The following is a 24829-nucleotide window of genomic DNA, read 5'->3' on the forward strand; positions in this document are numbered from 1 at the left end:
AAATGGTTAACTTTTTTTTTTTTTTTTAAGATTGGCACCTCAGCTAACAACTGTTGCCGATCTTCTCTTTTTTTTTTTATCTTTCTGCTTTTTTCTCCCCAAATCCCCCCAGTACATAGTTGTATATTTTAGTTGTGGGTCCTCCTAGTTGTGGCACGTGGGACGCCACCTCAGCGTGGCCTGATGAGCGGTGCCATGTCCGCAGCCAGGATCCGAACCAGCGAAACCCTGGGCTGCCACAGCAGAGCACATGAACTTAACCACTGAGCCACGGGGCCCGCCCCCAAATGGTTAACTTCTAATAGCAAGTTTGGGAAACACTTAAAAGTATGAAATTTTGATTAAAAAACTATTGCCAAATTGCCTCTGTCAACAAGTGAACTGGTTTGGCATAAACCTGTCTAGGTTATTTGGGGATGTAAATTTCTACTTAGACGTTCTCGAGCACAAAATAGACCGTACCTAAGGTTTTTTTCCAAGGCAATATTTAAACATCAAAACTTGGCTTATAAGTGTTCCTCAGTGACAAATATATTTGTTGTATGACAGACAGGTTTTAGAATCTTAAAATCAGTTTGCCTCGGTGCAATGTTCTTTACCTACCTCACCGTGCTAGACAGCTGTCGCTTCTCTAGCAGCCAAGCCCTGTGCCTGAGAAGTGAAGAGCCTAGTGGTGAGGCTTGGGTTCCAGTCGCAGCTACTCCACCTGCTGGACTGTAGGCAAACTATCTGACTTCTCCAAAGCCTTATTTACTACAGTAAACTTTAAAATCAAGTTAAAGTACTTAATTCACAAGATTTTAAATAGTAACATGAAAATTACTTGAATAATAGCTATTTTCATCGAGATATTTTCTACTCACCATGGTAATGGTATAACATAATATTTGTGGTTAATGAAAAGGAGTTTCCCAAATCAGTTCATTTTAAGCCTAGTGTTTGGAAAAGGGGTGAGGGGAGTATGGGAAGCCTTTACTTTTTTAAATTGCTCGTTTTAAGTTATTCATTTTCTATTTTGCATAAAAAGCCATCCACACAGTTAGGTATTTCTTTCTATTAAGAAAATAAATTCAGAAAGATATATGCAAAAGGAACCTAATACAAAGTGAAAGACTCAAAAGACAGACACTAGGAAAGTTTATCTCACTCTGCTTCAAATTAACTGCATAGAATTGATGTTACAGTAATTGTGGCAGTACTGGTAAAAGATTTTAACTTCTTTTTTAAAGAATGTTTTATTGTAACATTGAATTGATAGAGATTTTGGGGGATTTACATTAAACCAAAACCCTGTAAAGAACTTGGAAGTAATTGGGGTATTTCATTTTATTTTTATATTGTTTATTTTCTTGCCACTTCCTTCAAAACTCTGGGATGGATCCCGTTTTGCCCTGGAATTGTTCCCGCACTGGCAGTGGTTTTGCCTAGCATACTGTGTCGTGCAGAACAGACAAGGCTCCTAGAATTTGTGTTCCTCTTGCTTTGCTAGATTTTCAGTAATATTAATGAGGGTGAGAGAACCATAGATTTACATAGCCGTAAAGTCTTATAAATATAATTTCCTTATATTATTTTTATCTTTTCTCCTTAAACTTTTCTTTTACTATACTTTTATATTTATTCCTATCAAATCTCTTTTTAGTAATTTTTTTCTGTTTCTCTTTTCTACCTTAATCTCTTCTTGTCTCAGCTCTTTTCTCCCTTACTCCCTGGTTCAACCATATTCAGTGCTTGACTTCACTCTAACATCTTTATCTCAGTATATCTAAAACTGGTGAGGAAATATTCAACCTCAGGTTATCCTTTAACATTTCATTCTTAGTTTCAAAAGTCTAAGTGATAAAAGTAAATCCTTTTTTTCAGATTCTTTTTCTACTGCTCGTTTTTCCTTTTTCTGTAGTAAATTATCAAGCATTATTTATAACTATTCCACAGTTTATATTCCCTTTACTAATCTATCCCATCTCACCTTGGCTTATTCCGTGGTTTACATTGTTCTAAGAGCATAGTTCTCTTTTCTGTTTTAAAAGCATGATTCTTCTAAGCCTCATCCAGAAACAAAGTCAAATATTGGCTACACTCAGTTACCTGAGCTACCTAAAAATAAATATTCGAGTTTTGCATGCAAGGATCTCAACTAAAGTTTAGAGGGAATCTTTGATATGAACCCTGGAGTAAAGTGATAGTCACTGCTACAGTTCAAATATGTCTCATTGAAAACTTACTACCTTTATTCAGTATTAGCCCTTTTTTTTTTTTTTTTTTTTTTTGCTGAGGAAGATTTGCCATGAGCTAATGTCTATTGCCAATCTTCCTCTATTCTGTATGTGGGCCGCTGCCACAGCATGGCCACTGATGAGTGGTGTACCACCAAAGCAGAGCACACTGAACTTAACCACTAAGCCTCTGGGGCTGGCCCTAGCCTTTTAAAGTTTAGATTCCTTCCATATGAGAGAATATACATTATATTAGTGAGTTTAATATCTTGAAAAGTTCCATAACTCAATTTAATTTTGCTAACTTTAATTGCTTAGAAGTTCTAAGAAAAAGCATGATTCTGAATTAAAATTTTTCATTGCATTTCTTTTTTCTCCACCAGCTTTTTTTAGGTATAATTGACAAAAATTGTATGTATTTGCAGTGCATAACATGATGTTTTGATATATGTATGCATTATGAAATGATTACCACAATCAATTTAATTAACATATCCATCACTTCACATAGTTACCTTTCTTTTTTATTGTGGTGAAAACATTTAAGATTTACTCTCAGCAAGTTTCAAGTATACAATATGGTAGTATTAACTATAGTCACCATGCCATACATTAGGTCTCTCAAACTTATTCCTCCTGTATAACTGAAACTTTGCCCCCATTTCCCCCACCCCCCAAACCCTGGAAACCACCATTCTATGCTCTGCTCCTATGAGTCTGACTTTTTTAGATTCCACACATAACATCGTGCAGTATTTGCCTTTTGAGCCTAGCATATTTCATATAGCATAATGCCCTCCAGGTTCATCCATGTTGTCTCAAATGTTAAGATGTCCTTTTTTAAGGCTGATGTATTCAGCCTTAAAATATTCCTGTATGTATTCAATATTCCATTGTGTGTGTGTGTATATACACTATTCCTGTGTATTTCTTTGTTCGTTCATTCATCAATTTACATTTAAGTTGAATCCGTATCTTAGCTATTGTGAATCATTTCTGTATTTTTCAGTTGGTTTATAAAAGGAACGAAATAATTTCACTTTTAGTACCAAATGTAAAAAAAGCCAGACATTAGGGAAAATGTACATTTCCTTCTTTGAGATGTTGATGTCTAACAGATCCTGGACTCCCAACACAAAAACATTTTCCATTATCTTTGCATTAAGAATAAATCTGGATTTGGACTAATGAACTATTAACTACTTTTTGTTTTTCTCCTTCTTAAATATCATTGCTTATTCAATTAGCCCTCAAACATATATTTTTTATATGATACCCATCTATGAGAAGCTTAAATTGATTTACCCTAAAACAAAATTCTCCCAATTCACATAAGAGGAAATTTAAGGAATCATTTCACAACATCTTCCAACTGTTTGAAATGGATTTATCTTAATGATTTAGTTGAATGATTTATCCAGCGCCATACTGGAAGTGTAAATGAAAAGTACGATGTGTAAAACTCTTATTTCTGTATTCATTCCACAAGTTCGGCATTTCCAAACTAGTACTTGGAACAGTTTATAATGTTAAGTATTTTAAGTTTTAGAACCTCAAGATAAATTCATTTGTTGAATGATTTAACGTTTAAAATCTCCTAAAATATAATGTTCAAATTTCCCTTGCTTTTTTATTTGAAGTTGCAATAAATTCAACTTCCTGCGTTGCACAGTCCACCCAGATAGCATTTGAGAATAGAAAGAAAAATACAAGTTACCTCTTCTAATGTTTACTTAATTTCTGGGATGCTCAACAAACTGGGTAGTCTTCATTAAGTAAGATAATTTAGCACTGAAAAGAAAGTCTGAGTTTCTGGGGAAAGTGTTGGCGTCATTGACTATACCAGTCCTAAATCCTTTGAAAAAATAGTTTCAGAAAGTTGTGTCAGATTGGTACAATGGAAGATAGATTAACATGCTACACCCGTTCTAGGTAAACCCAGCTTCAAAATGTCTGTCAGAGAACTGCTTGCCTTTTTTCTTTGAACTAACATGTTAAAAGGTCCCTTTTTGAAATTTTTTCTTGGGATGCTGGGACCTAAAATTGTCATTCAAAATATATGAACATATTTATTTGATGTGAATGATAGAAGGTGCAGGTATTGCTTAGTACAATCAGTAATACTTTTTTTCAATAATAATAACAAAAATAATAGTAAGCAGAGCGTGTTCCTAACCCCGCATAAGCTGAAGCCCTTAGTTTAGAGAGGTCATAGAAATAGATACTGCAGTAAGTGCGGCCTCCCTTCCCCTGGCCAGTACACCCAGAGAATCTCTTCCAGATCAGTTCTCCCACACCAGTTATAAAATGGAAACATCACAGATGTAAGTTGATACTAGTTATTTGCCAAGCCAAACACAAGCTTATCATTCTTCTCCTACCTTTTCCTTCACCTCCTTCTGTCCTCCCACCTGCTTAATGTTTTAGACGTCTTTAACGTCAGGACAGTCATTTCTAGTTTATCGTCAAAATCAGTACTTGGGAAATGGGATAGTCTTCTTTACCACTTTCTGTTATCTATCTTCATTTTTAGGCTGAAATTACGGAGTACTTCTTATTGATTCTTTCTAGCTCCTAGTAAGATAATTTTTTTCACATTGAGAATGTCTAGTAGTAAATTTTAAGAAGAGATTAATCATTTCATTTAATCACTTATGATTTGTTTAACATATTACGTTGTCAGATGTTCCTATTATCTTAATACCTCTTCTCTCATTTTGTTGATATAGATTTACTATAATATAATCTTTTAAAAATTTCTTTCATACTTGTAGTATCCTGAATGGTTGGCTAGCTTTAAAATGTTTCCTTTTTTCCTAGTCCACACTAAAATTCATTGAGTATTCTAATTGCACATAATACTAAAGAAAAACCTTGTCTACCACTTTTAAAAACAAACTGTGAATGTGAAAATGTCTTCTGATGTGACGGCTTTATAAAGCTCAATAAAGCAGTTTTAATTCATAAGAAGACATGGCCTAAATATTTGTCAGACAGAAAGTATGCAGCAGCAAATGATCTTTATTATACCTCAGTCTGACAGCATAATATATAAAATCACAAACTGTTTAGGTCGCCAAGATTTTGTTTTACTAATTACTGTAAAGTAATACTCTATTTTAGAAATGTTAACCAAACATTCATATTTAGAAAAAGCTGGAAGAGTAGACCAATAACTGAGCAAAAACTAATAAATTGAAGAAGATATTAATTTTAAGGAAAACAAACTGGAATCAAGTCTTCTTCTTAAAGAACAAGTAGGACTCCTAAGAAATTGAAAGAACTTTTTGAAAAGCAAGATTAAAGGGAAGTGTACTCAGATGATACACAATGTAATAAAAGCATCTATTTTAAAAATAGCTACAATTACCTTAATTAAATAAAATCTAAAAAGTCGCTAAATATAAATATCCACAGGTTTGAATTTGAACTAAAATAAGACCTATACAGTTTTGGCCAAATTATAATTTATGATTGTGTAATAATAGGACTTCAGATCTTTGAATTTTTCAATTTATAGCTTTAGAAGGTACACAAAATTTTTCTATATATGATTGAAGATTTTTTCAAAAGCCTAAACCATACAGTAGGTTATTACAACATGTTCTTTAATGTTGACTTTTGTCAGAATAAATGTAATACCAGTGTAAGCCACACGGTGGGAGTGAAAGGCAAGAACTTGTGGTAAAGTAGCTTCGTGCATAATTGCAGTATCTTTAAAATGCCTGTTAAATGCTAAGGAGCTGTCTGTAGTTTGGTTTTCTTTCTTCCTCTGATACAGCTGCATTCCTCAGCAAAGAATCTATAACAGAATACAAAGACAGTGATTTAAATGTATAGGCGAACAATGGGAAAGAAGTGAACACACACACACACACACACACAAACACAGATTCTTTTTTTTTCCCTAAAGTTTCTAGTCAAATAAGGTGCTTGGTAATCAGAGTAGCAATTTTGATCAATAGTTGAATTTGAATAAATTCCTTGAATTATCAGTACTGGAAATAGTAATTGAAAAAGTTACCAGAAATACTTCATGTCTTCATCCTATTTTTCTACACCTTCATTTTCCTTTTTCCATGATGGTTCTCATTTAAAGAAAAAAATCTATTAGACATTATATATATATCTGTAAGGTACCTAAACTTAGGATTTAACTGAGGAAGATAAATTTTCCATTGTGTTTTCTGTTAACCCGTTCTCATTTAGAAGCAATTTAAAGTGGTAATTATTTTGTGTCTTTAAGGTAAGAAGACAAGAGGTTTCTTCTCCTAGAAAAGAAACTTCACCAAGGAGTCTTGGCATTCCTTTATTCCATGAAAGGTAGTTCTATATCCTTTTTTACCAACTCTAAAAATCATAAATATTGAAATATATTTTTATTTATGTATTTTAAAATTTTAGCAATTGTAACAAAAAGTAGCCTTTTAGAACTGGAGGTGACCAACTCAAGGCTCTTCCATGTGAAAATGACCTAAATAAGTCATACAGTTAATAGCAGAGATGGATCTAAAAACTGAACTTTCTACAGCTCTAGTATTTCAGTTGACCAAGTATTAATGCCACATTGTTTTATATGCATGGGTCTTAATGTGACCTTATCAAAGTAATGAATATTTAATTTTCTATTTAAGATGTTTACAGAGAACAAGAATCAATACATTGAAATTTCTAATATGAGAATGAGACAGCCAGCATAAGTGTGATATATGAATAAGTAGATATGCTTATTCTGCACTACATTTATGTATTAGGACTTTTAATTTATTGCTTACTTTGTGCTTGGCTCTCTAAATATTAGAGTAGTTTGGGGGACATTTTCTAGGAATTAAAAAAAATTTTTTTAACTTTAACCTTTCAATAATTATTTGGTACATAAAAAGGTGCTATGTAAGTTTAATTATGATAAAAAATATTTGAAGATATAGCCTTATATTTTAAAATATTGGTTTATTTTTAGGGGTTATATAGAGAAGACTTTTTGTGATCTGAAAGAAGAATTTCATAGAATATGCATGCTAGCAAAAGCCCAAAAAGACCACTTAAGCAAACTTAATGTACCAGTCACTGCAACTGGTAAGGTTTGATTTAATGTATAGTAATATTAATTTTATTGGTTGAAATTGATTTCTTTTTGATTGTGAAAATATTTCTAAATGCTTAAGTGCTAGAGATCTGCAACTTGCACCTCACCATTGTAATGGGGTAAGTGTTGTTTGAGTTCCGTAATGTACTACATTATATAATTGCTGGCTTTTTCCTTCTCTCTTTATTGTGTGTGGTACTATATAGATTGAATTGAATGAGATAATTACTAATCATTTTAATGAGAAGTCCCAACCTTGGAAAAAGTACAAAATAAATACGGGATATATCTCTCAAAGTTTTCATTGCTCTTTGGGAGTCTTATTAAACACTAATTCATGTATTAGTAAACACCCTTGAAGCTGCACTACCAATAAATGAGCAGTAAGTAAAATTATAACCTCAAGTTTGTTTGTAAAAACTTCTACCTGAAAGTTAATTGAACACTACGAATAAATTCTCATAATTTGGTTCAAGAAATAAATGTTTCACATTTCATGTAGCCCGTTCTGTTGGAGACACAAAGTGCAAATTTAGTATAAAATATAACTTAAAAGGAACATCTGTTGCACACATGTGTTGCAGTGTTCTGTGAAAGCTCCACCTTCCCTAAAATCCCAGACTGGCTTCCTGGCGCTTGCTCCAGCCTTTCCATGTGAACAGCTTATGCCTGACCACCAAGCCCTCCCGTAAACAGTAGGAAGGTACACTGATGATTTGTAGTGACAAACTCTCCTTTACCCTCGTGATCTGAGAGATTCTGCGTACAGTTCCCAAGAGATGGATTTGTGGTTTTCACTCTGAGAGAAGTTGCAGCAGTGCTAACACCCCTTTAATTAAAGAGCACTTTCCATTTCTTACAGCTCGTATATCTAGGCTATTTAAAAATCATTTTGTAGTATAAGTTCACTTTTTGCTTCCTAGTACCATTTTATTTTCAGAAAAGGTACACAATGTGGTGTTGGAGAAACAAAACAATCTCTGAAGACAGACATAATTTGTTTCTTCCCCTCATTTCCCCCTATGCCCCCAAAAACCACTCCAATTTTTCCATCTTAATTTTTGCCATTTTCGTGAGAAATTGATATTTTGTGCAGACTAAGTACTTGGACACTAGATACTTCTAAAGTAAAAGAATCATTTTTACTTAAAATATAGTAGCTATAGAGATGTAGTACCTAGAATTCATAAACATGCTTTTTTGAACATCAACATCTTATCAAAACATTGTAATGGTGAGATATTCATTGCTACACAGAAAACCTACCCCATTATCAGTGGCTTAATACTTTGACCATTTTTAAATTGCACAGGTCTAAATCTGAGTACGTATCTGTCAACTAGAACACTGAGTGTTTAACTTCAATTTCTTCCCCACTAAAACGGCTTCCTAACATTATTCTTATACTTTGTATTAACTGTGTCACAAATAATAAATATAACATTATCCTTGAAATCTTTTAGATCTGTTGTGCTACAGACTCCAGTGAAGTTTTGCTAGGTTCAAACAGAAACCAAAATATCAAATATTGTACTTCTGATAGTAGATCACGAGGAGAAAGAAATAAGAAGAAATGTTTTGGAAAAAGATGCCTATTCAGGCTTTTCAAGGATGAACATTACATTGAATAAAAATACAAAGAAACTATTTCAAATGTGATTTGTATAACACATCTAGAAAGAGTATATATAACATTTTTGTCCCTATGTTAATTTTTGTTCAAATTTGACTTTTACTTTTAAATAAACAGATATAATTCATGAAAATTGCTGAGTTCTTAGTAGAATTGTACATTTCATTTTTATTACTTTGTTTTCGTTCTTATCCACATATGACAATAGCCTTGAGAAGGGATAAAGATAAAATGTATAGTTACGCAAATGTGGCTTCAAAAAATATACTATTTGGTCCATAAAGAAGGTTCCTATTTCAGTGGAGATCAGGAGAGAAGAATATAGAATTAGAGGTTACAAACAACCATCAGATCTTTTTCTTCTGTCAATATACAAGGTAAAAACTGAGAAGCAATCCAAATAGACAGGCAGTATTTAAAATATAGAAATCTAAAAATGTTTCTCATTTTACTTTTTTCCTTGAAAAAGTAAGTGTTCTTAAAATAGACAAAATAGAAAAGCAGTTTGCTCACCCGATCAAGTTTCTCAGTATAGTGTCAGGATGACGAGTGCTTTCATGCGCCTTGTTTGAGTTTTAAGTTTTCTAAGCCTGGATTTCTAGTAGCCTTAGAAATCTTAGGTTTAATTTTTTTTTTTTTTTTTTGTAAATAGTAACTCTCATGCTTGAGCACATTAATTCAGAAGATTATTTTAATGTGGCTGACTTATGCCAGCTAGCTATCCTGAAAGAAAATAATCTGCTTTATTATAGCTATTTGGGTTTTCCGTGTTTTGCTCACAATGAAGATAGGTCAACTACTGGAAAAGAAATTTAAAGCACATTTCTGTCGTTTGGGGGACTCCTCTATATATAGAAACCAGCATGTTCAATTTAGCATAGCAGTTCAGAGCACAGGCTCTAGAGTTAGGCTGCCTGGGTTTCAGTGCCAGGTCTACCACTCATTCATTAGCTGTGTAACTTGGAATTAACTTCTCCCTGTCTCAGTTTCTTCACGTGTAAAGTGGGCATAATGTAGTGCCTACCATGTGATTGTTTTGAGTATTAAATGAATTAATGCACATACAGTGATTATAACAGTACATGGCACGTAGAAGTGCTATTAATGTTAGTAGTCATTAGCAGCAGCAGCAGATTCTTTGGCATTCACCCTGTTCTCCTTGTGAGTATCATTTTGATAAGTGTTTCTTCATTTTTAGGTGTTACAGAATTTGGTTACCTCAACAGTTGGTTTTCCTGATTTGTTATTTGCAATTAACAAATTTATAACCTACAAAGAAAGTACTGTTTCCTAGATTTTCCTGCCACTCTTAAGTCTACTACCAGGAAAAATGACTACTTGAGAGTTAATGGACTTTGAGAACCTCAGAGGACAAAGAAATCCTGCTAAACATTGGAGTTTAGTCTCAATTACCGTACTTTTCCTAGTCAGATTATCTGGTAAATATAGATTATTATACTTGGCTCTGCAGGGAAGAGAATCCAGATTCATCCAGAATGTATTTATTGAGGACATACCATGTGCCAGGCACAGGACAGGGTACCGGGGATAAGCAGGAAGCAAGACATAGTTCAGGACCTTACAAAACCTTACTTTAATGGGAGAAAGAGAGATAGACTTGCAAATACAATGCAGAGTATTTAGTTGTCAGGGCACACAAGAGTCAAGCCTAAACCAGTCTTGGGAAGCTGGAGAGAGTCATCCAGGGACATAAAGAACAAATAAGAGTTGGGCAAAGAGTAATGGGAGGGGGCATTTCAGGCAGTCTACACAGCATGTGCAAAGGCCCAAAGACAAGAGAACATGAACTGTACCAAAGTTCATTACAGCTGGAATAAGGAGTGAAACAGGTATGGTGAAAGATGAGAGCATGGAGAGGGGACCAGGGGCCAATCATGAACAGTTTTGTATGACTTTAAGGGCTGAGGGCCTTGGAAAGCCATGAAAAGTTTTTATTAGGAAGATAACATGACCAAATTTATACTTTAGAAATCTAAGGGGAGGTAAGGGAGATGCAATGTAGAAAATAGATTGAGTATGAGATAAATTTAGAGGCAAGGAAGCAATTCAAAGGCTATTGTAATAATCCAGTAAGAGAAGATAATAAGTACTAAAGAGAAGCAGGAGATATATAACAGGATGAACCAAAAAGTTGGTTGCATTGTACTACAGCAGTGTCCAAACGGAAGATTTCTCATGTTGAAATGTGCTGTGGCAAAAGATAGAAAGGTGTCCTGAGATGCAAAGACCAGAGGAAGGGAAATGAGCTGACGTTTAAGTGCCTGCTAACCTGGACAGACACTATGCAAAGTGCTCTGCACACCCTGTCTGCATAAATAGGCATCACTGTTGAAGTCTCCATTGTAAATGTACAACCTCACTGACCACTACCTTTTTAGAGTGCTAATTTTGGAGGTCCGGCCCAGTAGTGTAGTGGTTGAGTTCTCGGGCTGCGCTTCAGCAGTCCAGGGTTGATGGGTTTGGATCCCAGGCACAGACCTACACACCACTCATCAAGCCACACTATGGCAGCATCCCACGTACAAAAAATAGAGGAAGACTGGCACAGATGTTAACTCAGCGACAATCTTCCTCAAGAAAAAAGAGGAAGATTGGCAACAGATGTTGGCTCAGGGCCAGTCTTCCCCACCCAAAACAATAAAGTGCTAATTTCTTTAATGTTTATCATTTGTCCATTTAATGGAAGTATGCACGTTACCAACCTCCAATCTCACTGCCTTCTTGAAATAGCATTGTGGTACACAATTTAGCTTTTTCTAGTGTCTCAGGATCATCAACATGGAGAGTGCTTTGATCATTACTTTTTTGCAGAGAATGTAGCCCTTGTTGGCCCTACACTAGACTGTAGTGTTTTCCAAGTTCTTATATCTGCTTTTTGTTTTCCTTGTCTCCTCTCATGCTTTCAGCTCTTGTTGATATCTATGTCTGCCTTCAACAACTCATATCCATACCTTGTAATTTGCTGCTTCTAACCAGCTGTGAGCTAGGGAAACATCATCAAGCTTGTTAGAATAAATCTAAAATGAGAATAAGAGCAAAATTTATGTAGCTCTGGAGCTTGTGGCTCTAATTCTGACTCCTCAGAAGCTCTGTTTACTTACTTTCTAGCTTTTGCCTGTGTCCTAGAGAGCCGAATTTGTTCTGTAAGTGACTTCTAGATATATAAGCTATAGAGACCCTGGCATCTACCTGTTATCCACAGAGGCCATATATATATATATATAAAATGAGAAAATTGTGTATTCACATAAAATTTTCTGAACATGCATCCCCAAATTACATTCTTCTTTTGCCTCCACTGTCTTCTTTCTCCCTAACCCCCACCACCACCACTCCCTCACATAGATTATTGCGAGTAGACAATGGCTAAATTGATTGGTGATAACTTTGTCACACAGTGATGTTAGGGGGAATAAATCACCTAATTCATATAGATTCTTACCTGTATGGTGTATATATATATATGCCTAGTAGGGATTTTCCTTTTTAACAACTGATTTGTCTAAGCAAGCTCACAGTTGCAGCTTCCATTACTGACAAATGTTTAAATGTATACACTGCAAGCAAATGTTTTTTAAGTGTAGAGCAGTACAACTGTGAACAAGATGCAAAGCTTACAGCAAAACACCTAGGAAAAGACAAAGTAGTTAAACTGCAACTAATAAGCAATTGTAAATGGTAGCAAATGTAAAAAATCCCAACTGTCTTCAGTTGCCATAAAAACTAGTAGGAAAAATAATACTCATCTGTCCAAAGCTAATTGAACATTCAGATTTTTAAGAATGATTGGAATACGACTGTTTTCCTTTTGTGTTCTTTTCCTTGCAGAAACACAGTGCTCTGTGCCTGTACAGTGTACAGATAAAACAGATAAACAAGAAGTGCTGTTTAAGCCTCAGGCTAAAGATGATATAAATAGAGGTGCACCATGCATCACATCTGTCACACCGAGAGGACTGGGCCAAGATGAGGAAGACACCTCTTTTGAATCACTTTCTAAATTGAACATCAAGTTTCCACCTATGGACAGTGACTCTACTTTCTTACATAGCACTGCAGAAAGACCCAACGTCCTTGGTCCTGCCACATCTGAGGCCGTGTGCCAGGATAAATTTAATGTGGAGTTCAGAGACAACCCGGGAAACTTTGTTAAAACAGAAGAAACCTTATTTGAAATTCAGGGAATTGACCCCATAGCTTCAGCTATACAAAACCTTAAAACAACTGACAAAACAAAACCCTCAAATCCTGTAAACACTTGTATCAGGACAGCTCTGGATAGAGCTCCGTGTTTGCCACCTGGAGATCATAATGCATTATATGTAAATATATTCCCACTTCAGGACCCGTCTGATGCACCTTTTCCTTCACTCGATTCCCCTGGAAAAGCCATCCGAGGACCACAGCAGGTAACTGTTTTACAGTAACAAATATATTATGTGTGAACACACATTTTGCCATACATGCACAGATACGCATCTCTTTCAGGTTATCAGACATCCTTTTTAAACTAATGACTAGCCAAATTAAGCTTTCAATAAGAAATCCAAGTCCTATAATAAATGACATGAAATTATAAAAGATGAATATGGTAAAACTCTGTTATAAAGTACCTTAAATTTTATGGCACATTTTAAAATATGTGTAAGCCTTATCCATATCTAGTGTGTCACTTTCTTAGCCCCTGTTATTCAAAGCTTTTTTACTCAGCATCAGTATTATAATGGGATTCTATATTAAATTTCATACTGTGAAACAAATGACATTTTTTTATTAAAAAGTTTATATCATACTCATCTTTACAAGAATGCATTTTTCATAAGTAAATAATCATATTGTATATTCCTATTTATCAAAACAAATGAACTGTCTTTCAATTAATGCTTCTATTTCATTCTCAGTTACGCAGTACGTAGTCTGTAGGGTTTGGTTTTGGTTTTGGTTTCTAATCTGGCACTGAACATGCAGCCTAATATATTTTTTAAATAGTCTCTGCATACATATGATTTTAATCAAATACTTTAATGTTTCTAAAGCTTGCAGACTACTTACAGCCCCCCAGTCCATTCCTATCCTCCCTTTTATTCAGGTTCTATCACAGAATGATTCCTTCAGCATAAAAAAAAAAATTAATGCCTGAAGGCAAATGAAAAATATATAATTGTTACAATAAACAGGAGCTCATGAAAATACAGATTAGTATAAATGTCTTTATAACTTGCAAACATTTGTTTGATTTCTCTTTGCCTTGAGATATTAATTTCAAAAAAAAGCAACTTGGTGAATATCCTTTGGCTTTATAAGCACTCTTATAGTTTATAGCCTTTAAATCAGCATACAAAGGAGGTAGTAATCAAGCTGTGGTATGTTTTAGTAGTGGGGAAACGAGGCATCTCTGACAATAAGCTTTCATTATAAACTCATTTATGTTCTACATTATACCTTATTTCACATCATCATCTCAGTTATAGTTACTACTAAATGAAACAAATTAAACAATTTCACTTATTGCAAGAAGAATTCCTGTGGAGCTGTGAAGTGCATCAGTTCTAATGCTTGTTACTTTTTTCTCCATTCTCTCTCTTGCTTGTTCTTTTACTAGTTAGTCTGTGCATTCATGTTTCAGTAGATGGCACCCTGCATTGTGCATTTGCTTTCTATGCTACAGCAAGGGAAACAGCTGGTATGTGATTACAACTTGATGGAAAAGTATTCAGCTTAAAAAATGCAGGAGAATTGGTGTTGAGCTGTCACAAGACATGGGGCATAAGGTTAGATAATTGATATTTTGGCAGACAAGGCAAAGAAATTAGTTTGTTTTGAAGGCCATGTTACAGTTTAGGATTGAAAGAATATTTCTTAAAATGGGTTTTTAAAAACATTTTGCTATTATATGTGCATTAATAAGGCTAGTATGATAAATACAGAATCCTTGAGTTGTTGCTAATAACAAAGAGAAGTGAAATTTTGGTTACATATTTCAAATTTTTACTGTATATCAGTCATTACTACTTAACACCTTTTTTTAAACATTTAGCTACCATAAAGTCTAAAATTTATCTTCTTATTTTTGTTCTATGTGCTTTGCTTTTCTTATTACTTTACTGAGTCAGTTATTGGGGTCCCAACTGAATTCCAGGAAGAGATCAAATCTGAACTAATAGCTCCTAATAGAGGAGGATAGATATGGACTTTGAAGATAAATTGGCAGTAGAAGATTGGCTCACCAAATTTAGAAGCTAAGTTGCTTCTAAGTCTATTTATTACTATTTTATAGACCTTAAGAATTATCTTTAACATAATAATCTTTTATTTATATCATATAAATTTCCCATTAGAGTGATGCATATTAATCGATTGTACTTTTTGTTTAAACTGCAAACAGTGAATTTTAAATCTAGTTAACTCTAACTAGATTTTTGCTTATATACTCACAATTATTACTGCTCTTCTTTTATCATGGAAGAAAGATTTTTCTAAAGAAAATTTTACCCCAAATTTCAAAATGTATACTTAAATATTACTATTTTTTGTAATAAAATTGCCACTTCTCACAAGGAATTGGGTCAGTGTTATTATAAGCCCTCTGTACTGATATTTAATGTATCTCGGTGCTTAGACAGACTTTGTATATTTACACCAACTGTACACAGCTGTCCAGTAAGATGTTTATAAGAAAATAGTGATGCCGTGAAACCCAAATGCTTCAATTAGTAATATACTGTTTTTATATAAGTGATTGGTTAATAGAATGAAAGAGATTGGTTAAGGGAATGGAAACTAATGCTGTGTCAGGTGTTGGATTAGGCTGTTACTTTAAAAACATATTAGTAATGGGAGTGCAAAGAGGTCTCTTTAAATTGACTTTTTGAGGTGATTTTCCTCAAAGTATCAAAATTTAGCTATGTCAAGGTAATTTACCTATGTCAAGGTAAGAATGCAAATTTAAAAAATAATTTGGCTTAGCACATTTTAGAAAAAGAAGATATTCCAGTCCACAGACATTTATTGAGCACCTACTGTTGAACTAAATGCTTTTTCTTTCCCTTCTAGACTTTTTTTTAAAAAAATAATAAATGCAGTTAACATTTAAGGGTATATATGTGCTGCTTATAATGGAGGTAGTTCTGTTGAATTATGATTTTCCATAATCCTTTAGTTGGGCACCTATGGGCAGGTTTCACTTTATTCAGCTGCAAGAAAGAGTAAAGAAGACCAAACTCTGCGCTATATAACAGGAGCAAAATAAGAAGTCAAAAGAATGCATCCAGTGTTAGATTTTGTTGAATGATTAAATATTTGAGGTTTCAAAAAACAACTGATCAATGGAATTTGTTTAGTTCCTTATAAGAAAAGAATTTCAGAAATCAAAACACCACATTTCTATATGATTTATTCATTGTATATTTGCTTATAAATAGTGAAATTTAAATTGCTCTTGATCAAAATGCATGTACACACAAATCATGTCTAGTGTACTATGTATTAATAAAGGCCCTATAAGTTAAGGTTTCTATTGTAAAATAGAAAAGATAGAATTTAATATTTAAAAGTCTCAATTATTGACTGTTGTTCCAAAATTACTGCCATTGTGATAACGGGTTTTAAAATGTGCTGATGTTAAAGCTGGTAGGTTTTTAAATATGTGAAGACAAAGTGCATGAATGTTTATTTTAAGTGATTCTTAATCAAAATTTAGTTGTGCCCTTTATGAAAAAGAGAATTGAGTCGTGTCCTCATGCTAACTCTATGGAAAGGTCATTTGCTTTCATATTAGGGAATTTGAAATTCAATGCAAGTTGATTTTAAATACAAATAACAGAAGATGTTTTTGTTTATTTGTTCCCTGCAGCCCGTTTGGAAGCCCTTTCCTCATCAAGACAGTGACTTATCATCGGTACTCAGTGGCACGGGTGCAGAACTGCATATACCTCGAGTATGTGAATTCTGTCAAGCAGTCTTCCCACCATCCATTACATCCAGGGGGGATTTCCTCCGGCATCTTAATTCACACTTTAATGGGGAGACTTAAGACTCATTTGAAAACAGACACACCAAGTTCTGTGTGATGATTTGGGGTTTGTAATACTTGATAGCAAACTTAGTTCAGGATCATTTATTGAAGAATCTACTGTCAGACCTATTTTAATTTTTTCTAAATGTATACTGTAACTTTTATTATCTTTTAAAAGATCATTCTGTACAAAACTGCAATTCATTGTATTCATGTTTACAGTGTTTACCACCATAATTCAAAATTTATGTATGTGACTTATGGAATTATATAATCATAATTTATCTTTGTTTCAAATATCTAAGCTTATTGCTTGGATTTCTAGTTAGATCTATTGAATTTGGTGATGTCAAATGTTTATAGAGTTTTTTCATATAAAAATTTAGGTTATTTATGCTATAGGTGACGTTCTTTTTGAATAAACCTCTAATAGAGAATAGCAGACAACATAAAAATCTAAGTAGATACCAAACCTAAGACATTTGTTGCCCAGTGATAAAATCACTGGTAGAATATTTAAACACTTTACATTTTTTAAAATAATATACATGGTTTTAATTTTTACTATGTGTATAGCTACATGACAAAATGAGTTAAATATTAAAAAGTTACTTCTGTTGTGATTATTAATGTGGTCTTTGTTCCTGAGTAAAAAAATAAATCACATTTTTGAGAAGTTTATAAAATTCATGTTTTCTTTCCAGTAACCTGATAGAAGAGTGATGCCAGATCTAGTGACATTTTATTATAACTAGTAGATCACTTTGAATTTTAAAATTACTTTTCAAACTAAACTTGCTAAAGAGACATTTGTATTTCATGAGAGCAAATCTAAAACCTTGTAAGGACTATCCATATTTATTAATTTATATTAGAAATGTTCACATTCTTGTTGAGAAACTTGTTATTCATTGTTAGCAGCCTGATCTGCAGCCACTGGAAGGTATTTCAGAGAGAGGATACCAAATTGCAGAAAGCTGCAGAATTTTGTTTAAAATGAGACCTCCCTTTCATTTTCTTCCGTATGATTATTGTCTTTTAGGTTTCTCTTTTCCCCTCAATTTTTAAAAATGTTCGAGGCATGGGTTCCATTTTATGAAGTAAACATTGATTTGCAACTCTCAAAACAGAAATTTAAGCGTTCTTTGGAGCAAGTGTTTTAAAGAGCTGGAGGTTTAGGATGGGGAATTGGAGCAGGCCCCTGTGCCACTGTAAAGAACCTTAACTTATGGAAGAACGAGAGCGGTGCCGAGACTTCTCAGGGCGTCAAGCACATCACGTTGACATCTTCCTCACCCAGGTGACATAGGGGTTATTCGGTATTCACTGGGAAGGGTTCTGAGGCGTGTACATCTTTCTTTCATTGCCGCTGGGGCTGAATGGAAATGCTTAGACAATTATTCAAGCCTCTTCCCTTCCCCCTACCTCCCGCCCACCCAGCCTCCCCTCTCACTCACTCCTCCCACACACACAAAATTAAAAATAAAAACTTCCCAGCGTGTACCAGCCAAAATATACGACTGTACCTATCTAGTGAAAGGGATTTTCTTTTCCTTCTCCTTTTCTAGAAGAGGAAGAGCCCCTCTCACACAGTTGACATCTACTTGCCTGCTGACAGCCAAAGGAAATTAGAGCCCAGAAAGTGACTCACATCAAAGTGTATCACTGACCCCTCTTCTCCAGTCCACCCTTTTCCCCCCTCCACCACTTTTAATACTCTTGTTTTCTTTTCGGTTCCAAGGCTACCGCAAGCTCCAGCTTCCGAGGGACAAAGGCCCTCTTGGGCCACAAGAGAGGCAGCCTGGAGAACAGGCTCCTGTCCCGCACTGCAGAGGTGGCCCTGGCTGCAACTTGAAACACCCCCCAGGTCTCTCCCTCTGTCTCTTATTAGTACTGAGTCGTGCAGGGGCTGCATCTTGGCATCTGCTAAGCGTGGCCGGGTAAGAACAGCTCCCAGGTAAAAAAGCTGCACACGCGAAACGCTGAGTCTGAAAAAACCACCCCCGCCGAGGCGAGGCAGTTGTGAGCGGGATGCCTGAGAAGTGGGAGGTGAATGTCCTCGAGAGGGCCCCCCCGGTGCAGCTTTCCCCGGAGGCTGAGGCTGCTGCCAGCGGGGACATCTGCTTTCTTACACTCCAGCCTGGCTCACCCCGCCCCCTCAGCCCGGGTTGCGTGGTTATTTTACCAACACGGGGGGAGGGAGAGCTTGAGGAGGTAGGAGAGAGGTGGATAGAAGCTCAAGAGATGTTCTTCCTACTCCCCCACGTCCCCTCCTTTTTTCTTCACATCTTTTAACCTTCAAGGTAAAGACTTGATAAATATAAAACGAAAAGCGCGTCCGCTGGCTCCTAGGCCCGCCTTCCGCGCTCGCGGGGCTCTCGGGTGCAGGGCCTTGCCCTTCCCTCCGTCCTCCCCGGACTGGGCCGGGCCTAGGCGGGTCTGCCGGGCGCAGGGGCCGGCCGGGTGCGCTCAGCCTGTGGCGCCTTCTCTCCCGGGCTGCTGCCTCGACAGCTGCTTGTAGCTACAGTAATTAGACTGTCAGTGCTTGTTAGAGGAGAGAGGGGAAAACACGCTTCTGACAGCAGATTCCGAGACTCCCCAGTTTGTTAATTTCTAAGAGATCTTTAGAGCATTAATTGAGGTCTCCCCAACTCTCCCCTCCAGTCCCTCTCCCCAACTCCTCCCTTCCCAAAAATATCTTAAGGAGAAGAGAATTCTCTCCGCGTGGAAGCGGTGTTTCCCGCAAAACTGCAAGCCCGCCCCCGACTCCCGCACATACACTCTATTTTACGTGTACACATTTATGCGCCCATATATACGCGTAAGGTTAACTCGGCGGAGGCCTCGTCCAAATAGGAACCGGGATTGCATTTAAAATAATAATAATAAATAAATAAATAAACTAAGAAGGAAAGGGGGGGAGGGAAGCAGAAGTCGGGAAGAAAAGAGAAAAGCAGCAGGCTGATTACGAGGTGTCAAAACTGCCAGGAGCAAGAAGGTGATAGCAATCAGGGGTGAGAAGAGTGCGGCATTCGTGCGGGGCAACTAATTATCCGTCTCATTTGAGAAGAGCAGCATTTGAGGCAGCAGCGTTCGCCTGCTGAACGGTGACAGATTGGCGCGGAGGAGAGGGGAGGTGTTAAAACAATGGAGCCGGGCGCGCGAGCGCTGCTGCATGCTAATCAGCCCTCCCTCCGCCTGCCTGCCGCGCTCCCTCCTTCCTCGCGGCCTCCCTCCTCCGCGCTCCCTCCTCCCGCCTGCGGCGCTCCCTCCTTTCCAGCGGGCCCGCCGCCGCCGCCGCCACCCGCTTCCTCCTCCCTCGCTTTCCCGCGCGTCCTTCCCGCCGCTGGCGAGTGGAACCCAGCCACCGCCACCTCGACCACCGCGTCCCCTGCGGGCACCCTCCGGTGGCCCGGGCCGCACGCGCGCCGCCGGCGAGCGCTCCCCGCGCGGGGGTGCCGAGGGCCCGCGGGCCGCGCCCCGTCCAGGGAAGAGGCCCGGCAGCCTGCCTTCAAGCGCCCGCTGCTCTCTGCTGCTGCACTGCACGCGCTGGGCAGCGAGTGGGAAGCCAAGCGAATTCGGGAAGGGCGAGCGACAGCCAGGGGTGGCAAGAGAGTTGGGGCCAGAAGGCAAAGAAGGCCCCTGGACGGATGGCAGGTCCCCGACCCGGACCCAGCGCCGCTGCTACCGCCCCAGGCCGCCCGGGAGCAGCCGCCAGCCAAGTCCCCCTCCCTGGTTGAGCCCTGCAGACCCCAGCACCCTCCGCGCCCCAATCAGGCCAGAAGGATACCTACCCGATTAATAAGCACAGAGAGGAAAGATAAATAAAGGGCCTTTGCATTAGTTGTGCTTCCAAGGCCTGACCTCCTGACCCCAAGTCTAGACTAAGGGACTTCTGGTCCCCCAGAGAAACACCATTAAACCATCGCGGTGAGAGAGCGCCTTTGAGAAACCGGCCACCCCACCCTCTGCCGCGGAGACTTGGAGGCCAGAGGGGGCCGGGGCCTATCTGGCAGCACCCCGCCTGGCTGCTCCGCACGGTGTTCTGGCCTCCACAGAAAATCCACCGGAACCCGAGTGTCTGCCGAGAAAGGTCTCCTGTACCTGTTGAGGAAGGCCCGGCACCTGAGATTTTGGATACAATTTCCTCCTCCTTTTGAGGTGAAAAGCTGATTGTTGAGCGTCAAGCTTTTGCTTAAAATACACTTTTATTCCTACATTTTCACTATTACAAATTTACAGAAAGTACCCTTAGAGATTAAAAAAACATTAAAACATTGACATTCTTCTGGCTTAACTAGGTTAAAGGGATCACAGCTACAGAGAACTGGTAGGCATTTGGACTGAATGAGGATGCAATTCCTTCTACCGCGTTCCCTATTTAGCTAACCAGGTGTCTAAATCAACATCATAAAACTTCCTTCTCCAAGCCATAGGTGGCAAAGGAAATGGCTGAAAGATAATCCATGCAGTCTGATTTTTTTCCTGCCAACCTTTACTATTGCAGAACTTTACACACACAATTGTTCATTTAAATCAACGTAAAACGTGAACGTTTGATAAAGCTGTCGTATATACACGAGTTTTTCATTTATATTATTCTCTCTACTCTTCTTTGTTTGTAATGTTTCATGATAAAAGTACAACACAAAAAATAAAATACAAATGAGTAAATTTTGGTGTTTTATATCATCATCATTGATCTAATGGTATGAAAAACTACACAAACGCACAGAGTGAATCATTTTTCCTTTTAGAATATCCCGAGGCATAGTCTACAATATACAATACAATACAATAGCTGAATGCAAAATTGTTAGGATCTACTAAAATAATACACAATGTTTAAAAGTTTTAAAATTGAGAATTCTTAAAAGAATTACATAAAGAATTGTGTGTAAGTAAATGTTAATGCTTTTTGGTTTCCACTATTTGGGAAACCACTGAGCCGGCCTCTCTGCCCTTAGTGCATCACAGACTTCTCAGTGCTAGAATATTATCTGGCATTTGGAAAATTCTCTGGCATCTGAATCTGTTAAAATAGCAACCTATCTAATAGGAAAAAAAATAACTTTACATTTAGTAATGTAAACTTGGAGATTCAGATGCTCCATCATTATCAAAATTAAGGAATCTATTAACTATTCATCAGCCTTTTCTTCATTAACCAATTCTCTCTTTCTTCATTAACCAATTCTATAGAAGCAAAGTCTCTCTTTAAGCTATGAACCTATAGAGTTCAAGTAAATATAGTTCAATTCCATGTTATGTGATGCATTTCTATTATCTAATCAAATTCTTTACCTTCCAACAACTTGGTTGTTATGGGTTTAGTGTAATTTCTTCTCAGTCTATAGATTTCACAAATTTGCATGATTGTTTTTAATGGTGTATTTACAGAGAAGTTTTTATTTGCACATAAGGACAAAAAGGTGAAGTGAAATTTGGTCCCAATGGAAACCTGTTAGGTTCCCTGAACATATGGCTCATTGGGCTGTTGCTTCCTTTTTGAGATCATTTTCCAAGATTTTTTAATATATACATCAATTTGACACCAGTTATAAAGAAAATATATTGGCTTTGAAGACGCCTCCACCTGGGGCATATCTCTCAGTAACAAACCATCTAGTCAGGTGTACCTCTGAATGTACAGGTTTCCAGTCTCCAAGAACAGGGCATAATTTGAAAGCAGTCAGAACTGACAGTTGATTTACAGTCTTTGAAATTAGGTAGCTCTGTGGATTCTTCGAATGCCACAATGATTTGATTAATACAGTGGAGGGATGATTGCTTAAAACTCTTTTTTCAGAAGGCTGTGCATTTGGAATCCACAGTATTAGAATGATTTCTCTCAGTAGATACAAATGATGTAAGACTCATTTATTGAAAGTGTGTGGTGCCAGCTTAAGACTTTAGGGGAAAATCACAGCGCTTTGAAAAAGATGTAAATGTTCAGTTGGTAAAAAAGGGGGGAAAACTGTGCTAAAACATGTGCCTATTTCAATTATGCTTAATTTACGATTCAAAACAAGTTTTTCCTAATAAGCTCTATTGTTTCTTTCTGTTTTGTAAAATTTAATATGTGTGAGACAAAAACCAGATTCAGAATGTGAATGAAGTCTGTTTAGCGAAAGCTTGTTGGAGCTTACAGTTCAACGAGGGCCTCAAATTAAAAGACACATCACCTTATAACACTGATAGGATAAGAGGAAGCAAGCTTCTTAGGTTGTTTCTAGAACCTGTTACAACTAGATTGCTAACTTCCTCCAGCCTCAGAGCTACTCGTGGATAAATTCATACACTTAAAGTCAGCAAATACCAGAACCTCCAGAATGATGATGCCACATATATTTACTAAATAACCTTAGCTTTATCGCAATCTTCTTCTTTCTGTGGTTTCCATCCCCAAATAGGACTGAAGCATAAGTTCTCAAACATGTTATCCCCTGGTCCTGTCTGTACAAGGGTGCTTGTCTTTACGTCACTCACACTCCTCCAAAGTATTCGCACCTGACTCTGGAACCGCTTAATGTTGAACTGGTCTCCCTCACTTGAATGTCCCCTTGGAATCTGGACTGTAGATAACCTGGCATGTGCCCACGCTTCCTTCGTTGTTTAGGGCTATAGCATGAATAAATTGAAAAGAATATCTTGCTTATATCCTTTGGAAGCAGCGTACAAAAGATGTCACGTATTAATTAATTGAAGGCATAGTTGTTTTAGAAATAAAATCTTAAAGATTGCCTAATCCAATTTTCTTTTTGTGTGGACAAAACAAAACAACAAGAAAAACAAGAAACTGTGTCTAAAGTGAATGAAGAGTTCTTCAAGCCAACTCAAATAGCTAGAACCCAACTCCAGCTCTCCTGCCTTTCCAGCCACTATTTTTTCCATAATAATCCCTCACCTCAAAAAAGAAAGTTTTTCACTGGCTTTGTACTTGGCTTCACAGGAAGGTTAAATGATTATATCAGAAGTCTTTTGTATACAAAGAGACTAACCATTATGCTAACCCACAGAGGCAGGAGGGAGCCTGACATTACTGACCATGGGATGGGGTGTATTATTTAGGGATTATCAATTTATCACCGCCCTGACACGGACCCCAGCACAGTTCTGCTGGGAGGATGAAGCACCTTAGCGCACAGAGTGTGCAGCGTTTCTCATGCCTGCTCCAATGAGGGCACAACTAGTGTCGAACGTATTTTTGTAGCTTGAGACAGGAACTAAGGTAGAAGAGAAGGTAAAAAAGGTTTGTACTTCTAAAGCATGGAGTCAAACCTCACCATAACACCCAAACCACCGTGCTAGCTCTTTAACAGTCCAAATTCTAAACCAAAGTTTATAGCTTCTGTGGGAGAGAAAACAAAAAGGAAACCAGTTTAAACTGGAAGCGAACCTATGTATTTTCTAAAACTATTAAGCTGGAACTAAAACATTCTCTAAACCAAACATAATATGTCATTTGGTTCAAGAGTTGGCCTTCACTCTAGAGATGGCCCTGCGGCTCCGGAGGAGTCTCAGCATTGTATTAGCTTCCAAGTTTTGGTGAATCAACAGGAAACAGCTCTCATTAGACAAATAGTTTCTCCATTTGCAGTTGTTAAATAGCATCAATCGCCAGCGAGAAAGGGGCATCCTGTGTGGATGTATTCATACAACTTCAAGCAATTGGCTTAAAAGGAAGGCAGGCTCCCTGGGAATCCAAAGTATCAGTCAGGGTGATAAAGCTTTCTTGAAACAGCTTTCTCTAACGCGGACCGAGGGAGAAGTGCAAGCAGCAGGCTTCCTCCGCAAAGCAGCGTTGGGACTCCCTCACACTCACACACAAGCACTCCAGTGTGCAAAGACCCACTATT

General features: G+C 37.2%; 2 protein-coding genes across 6 annotated transcripts in view; both read left to right on the top strand.

Moving 5' to 3' along the window:
* The window catches only part of TANK (TRAF family member associated NFKB activator), an 86227-nt gene extending 68581 nt beyond the window's left edge, over positions 1–17646 (top strand). For all 5 annotated transcript variants that reach the window (XM_046658921.1, XM_046658922.1, XM_046658920.1 and 2 more), the window contains 4 exons: positions 6463–6539; positions 7177–7292; positions 12785–13365; positions 16809–17646. In XM_046658921.1, coding sequence (XP_046514877.1) covers positions 6463–6539; positions 7177–7292; positions 12785–13365; positions 16809–16988 — 954 coding nt within the window. In that variant the 3' untranslated portion in view covers positions 16989–17646. The remainder of the gene's footprint in view (positions 1–6462; positions 6540–7176; positions 7293–12784; positions 13366–16808) is intronic.
* Positions 17647–17778: 132 nt separating this feature from the next.
* LOC124238230 (proline-rich receptor-like protein kinase PERK10) lies at positions 17779–20873 on the top strand. Its single transcript, XM_046658925.1, has 2 exons — positions 17779–18270; positions 18712–20873. Exon 2 carries the CDS (start codon positions 20118–20120, stop codon positions 20796–20798), a length of 681 nt encoding a protein of 226 aa, XP_046514881.1. The 5' UTR covers positions 17779–18270; positions 18712–20117; the 3' UTR covers positions 20799–20873.
* The last annotated feature ends 3956 nt before the right edge of the window (positions 20874–24829 follow it).

Source organism: Equus quagga, chromosome 4 (genome assembly GCF_021613505.1).
Source record: "Equus quagga isolate Etosha38 chromosome 4, UCLA_HA_Equagga_1.0, whole genome shotgun sequence".
NCBI classification, from domain to species: domain Eukaryota; kingdom Metazoa; phylum Chordata; class Mammalia; order Perissodactyla; family Equidae; genus Equus; species Equus quagga.

Excerpts from the sequence above, each read along its gene's own strand:
- LOC124238230 (XM_046658925.1), top strand. The coding sequence starts at position 20,118 with ATGGAGCCGGGCGCGCGAGCGCTGCTGCATGCTAATCAGCCCTCCCTC.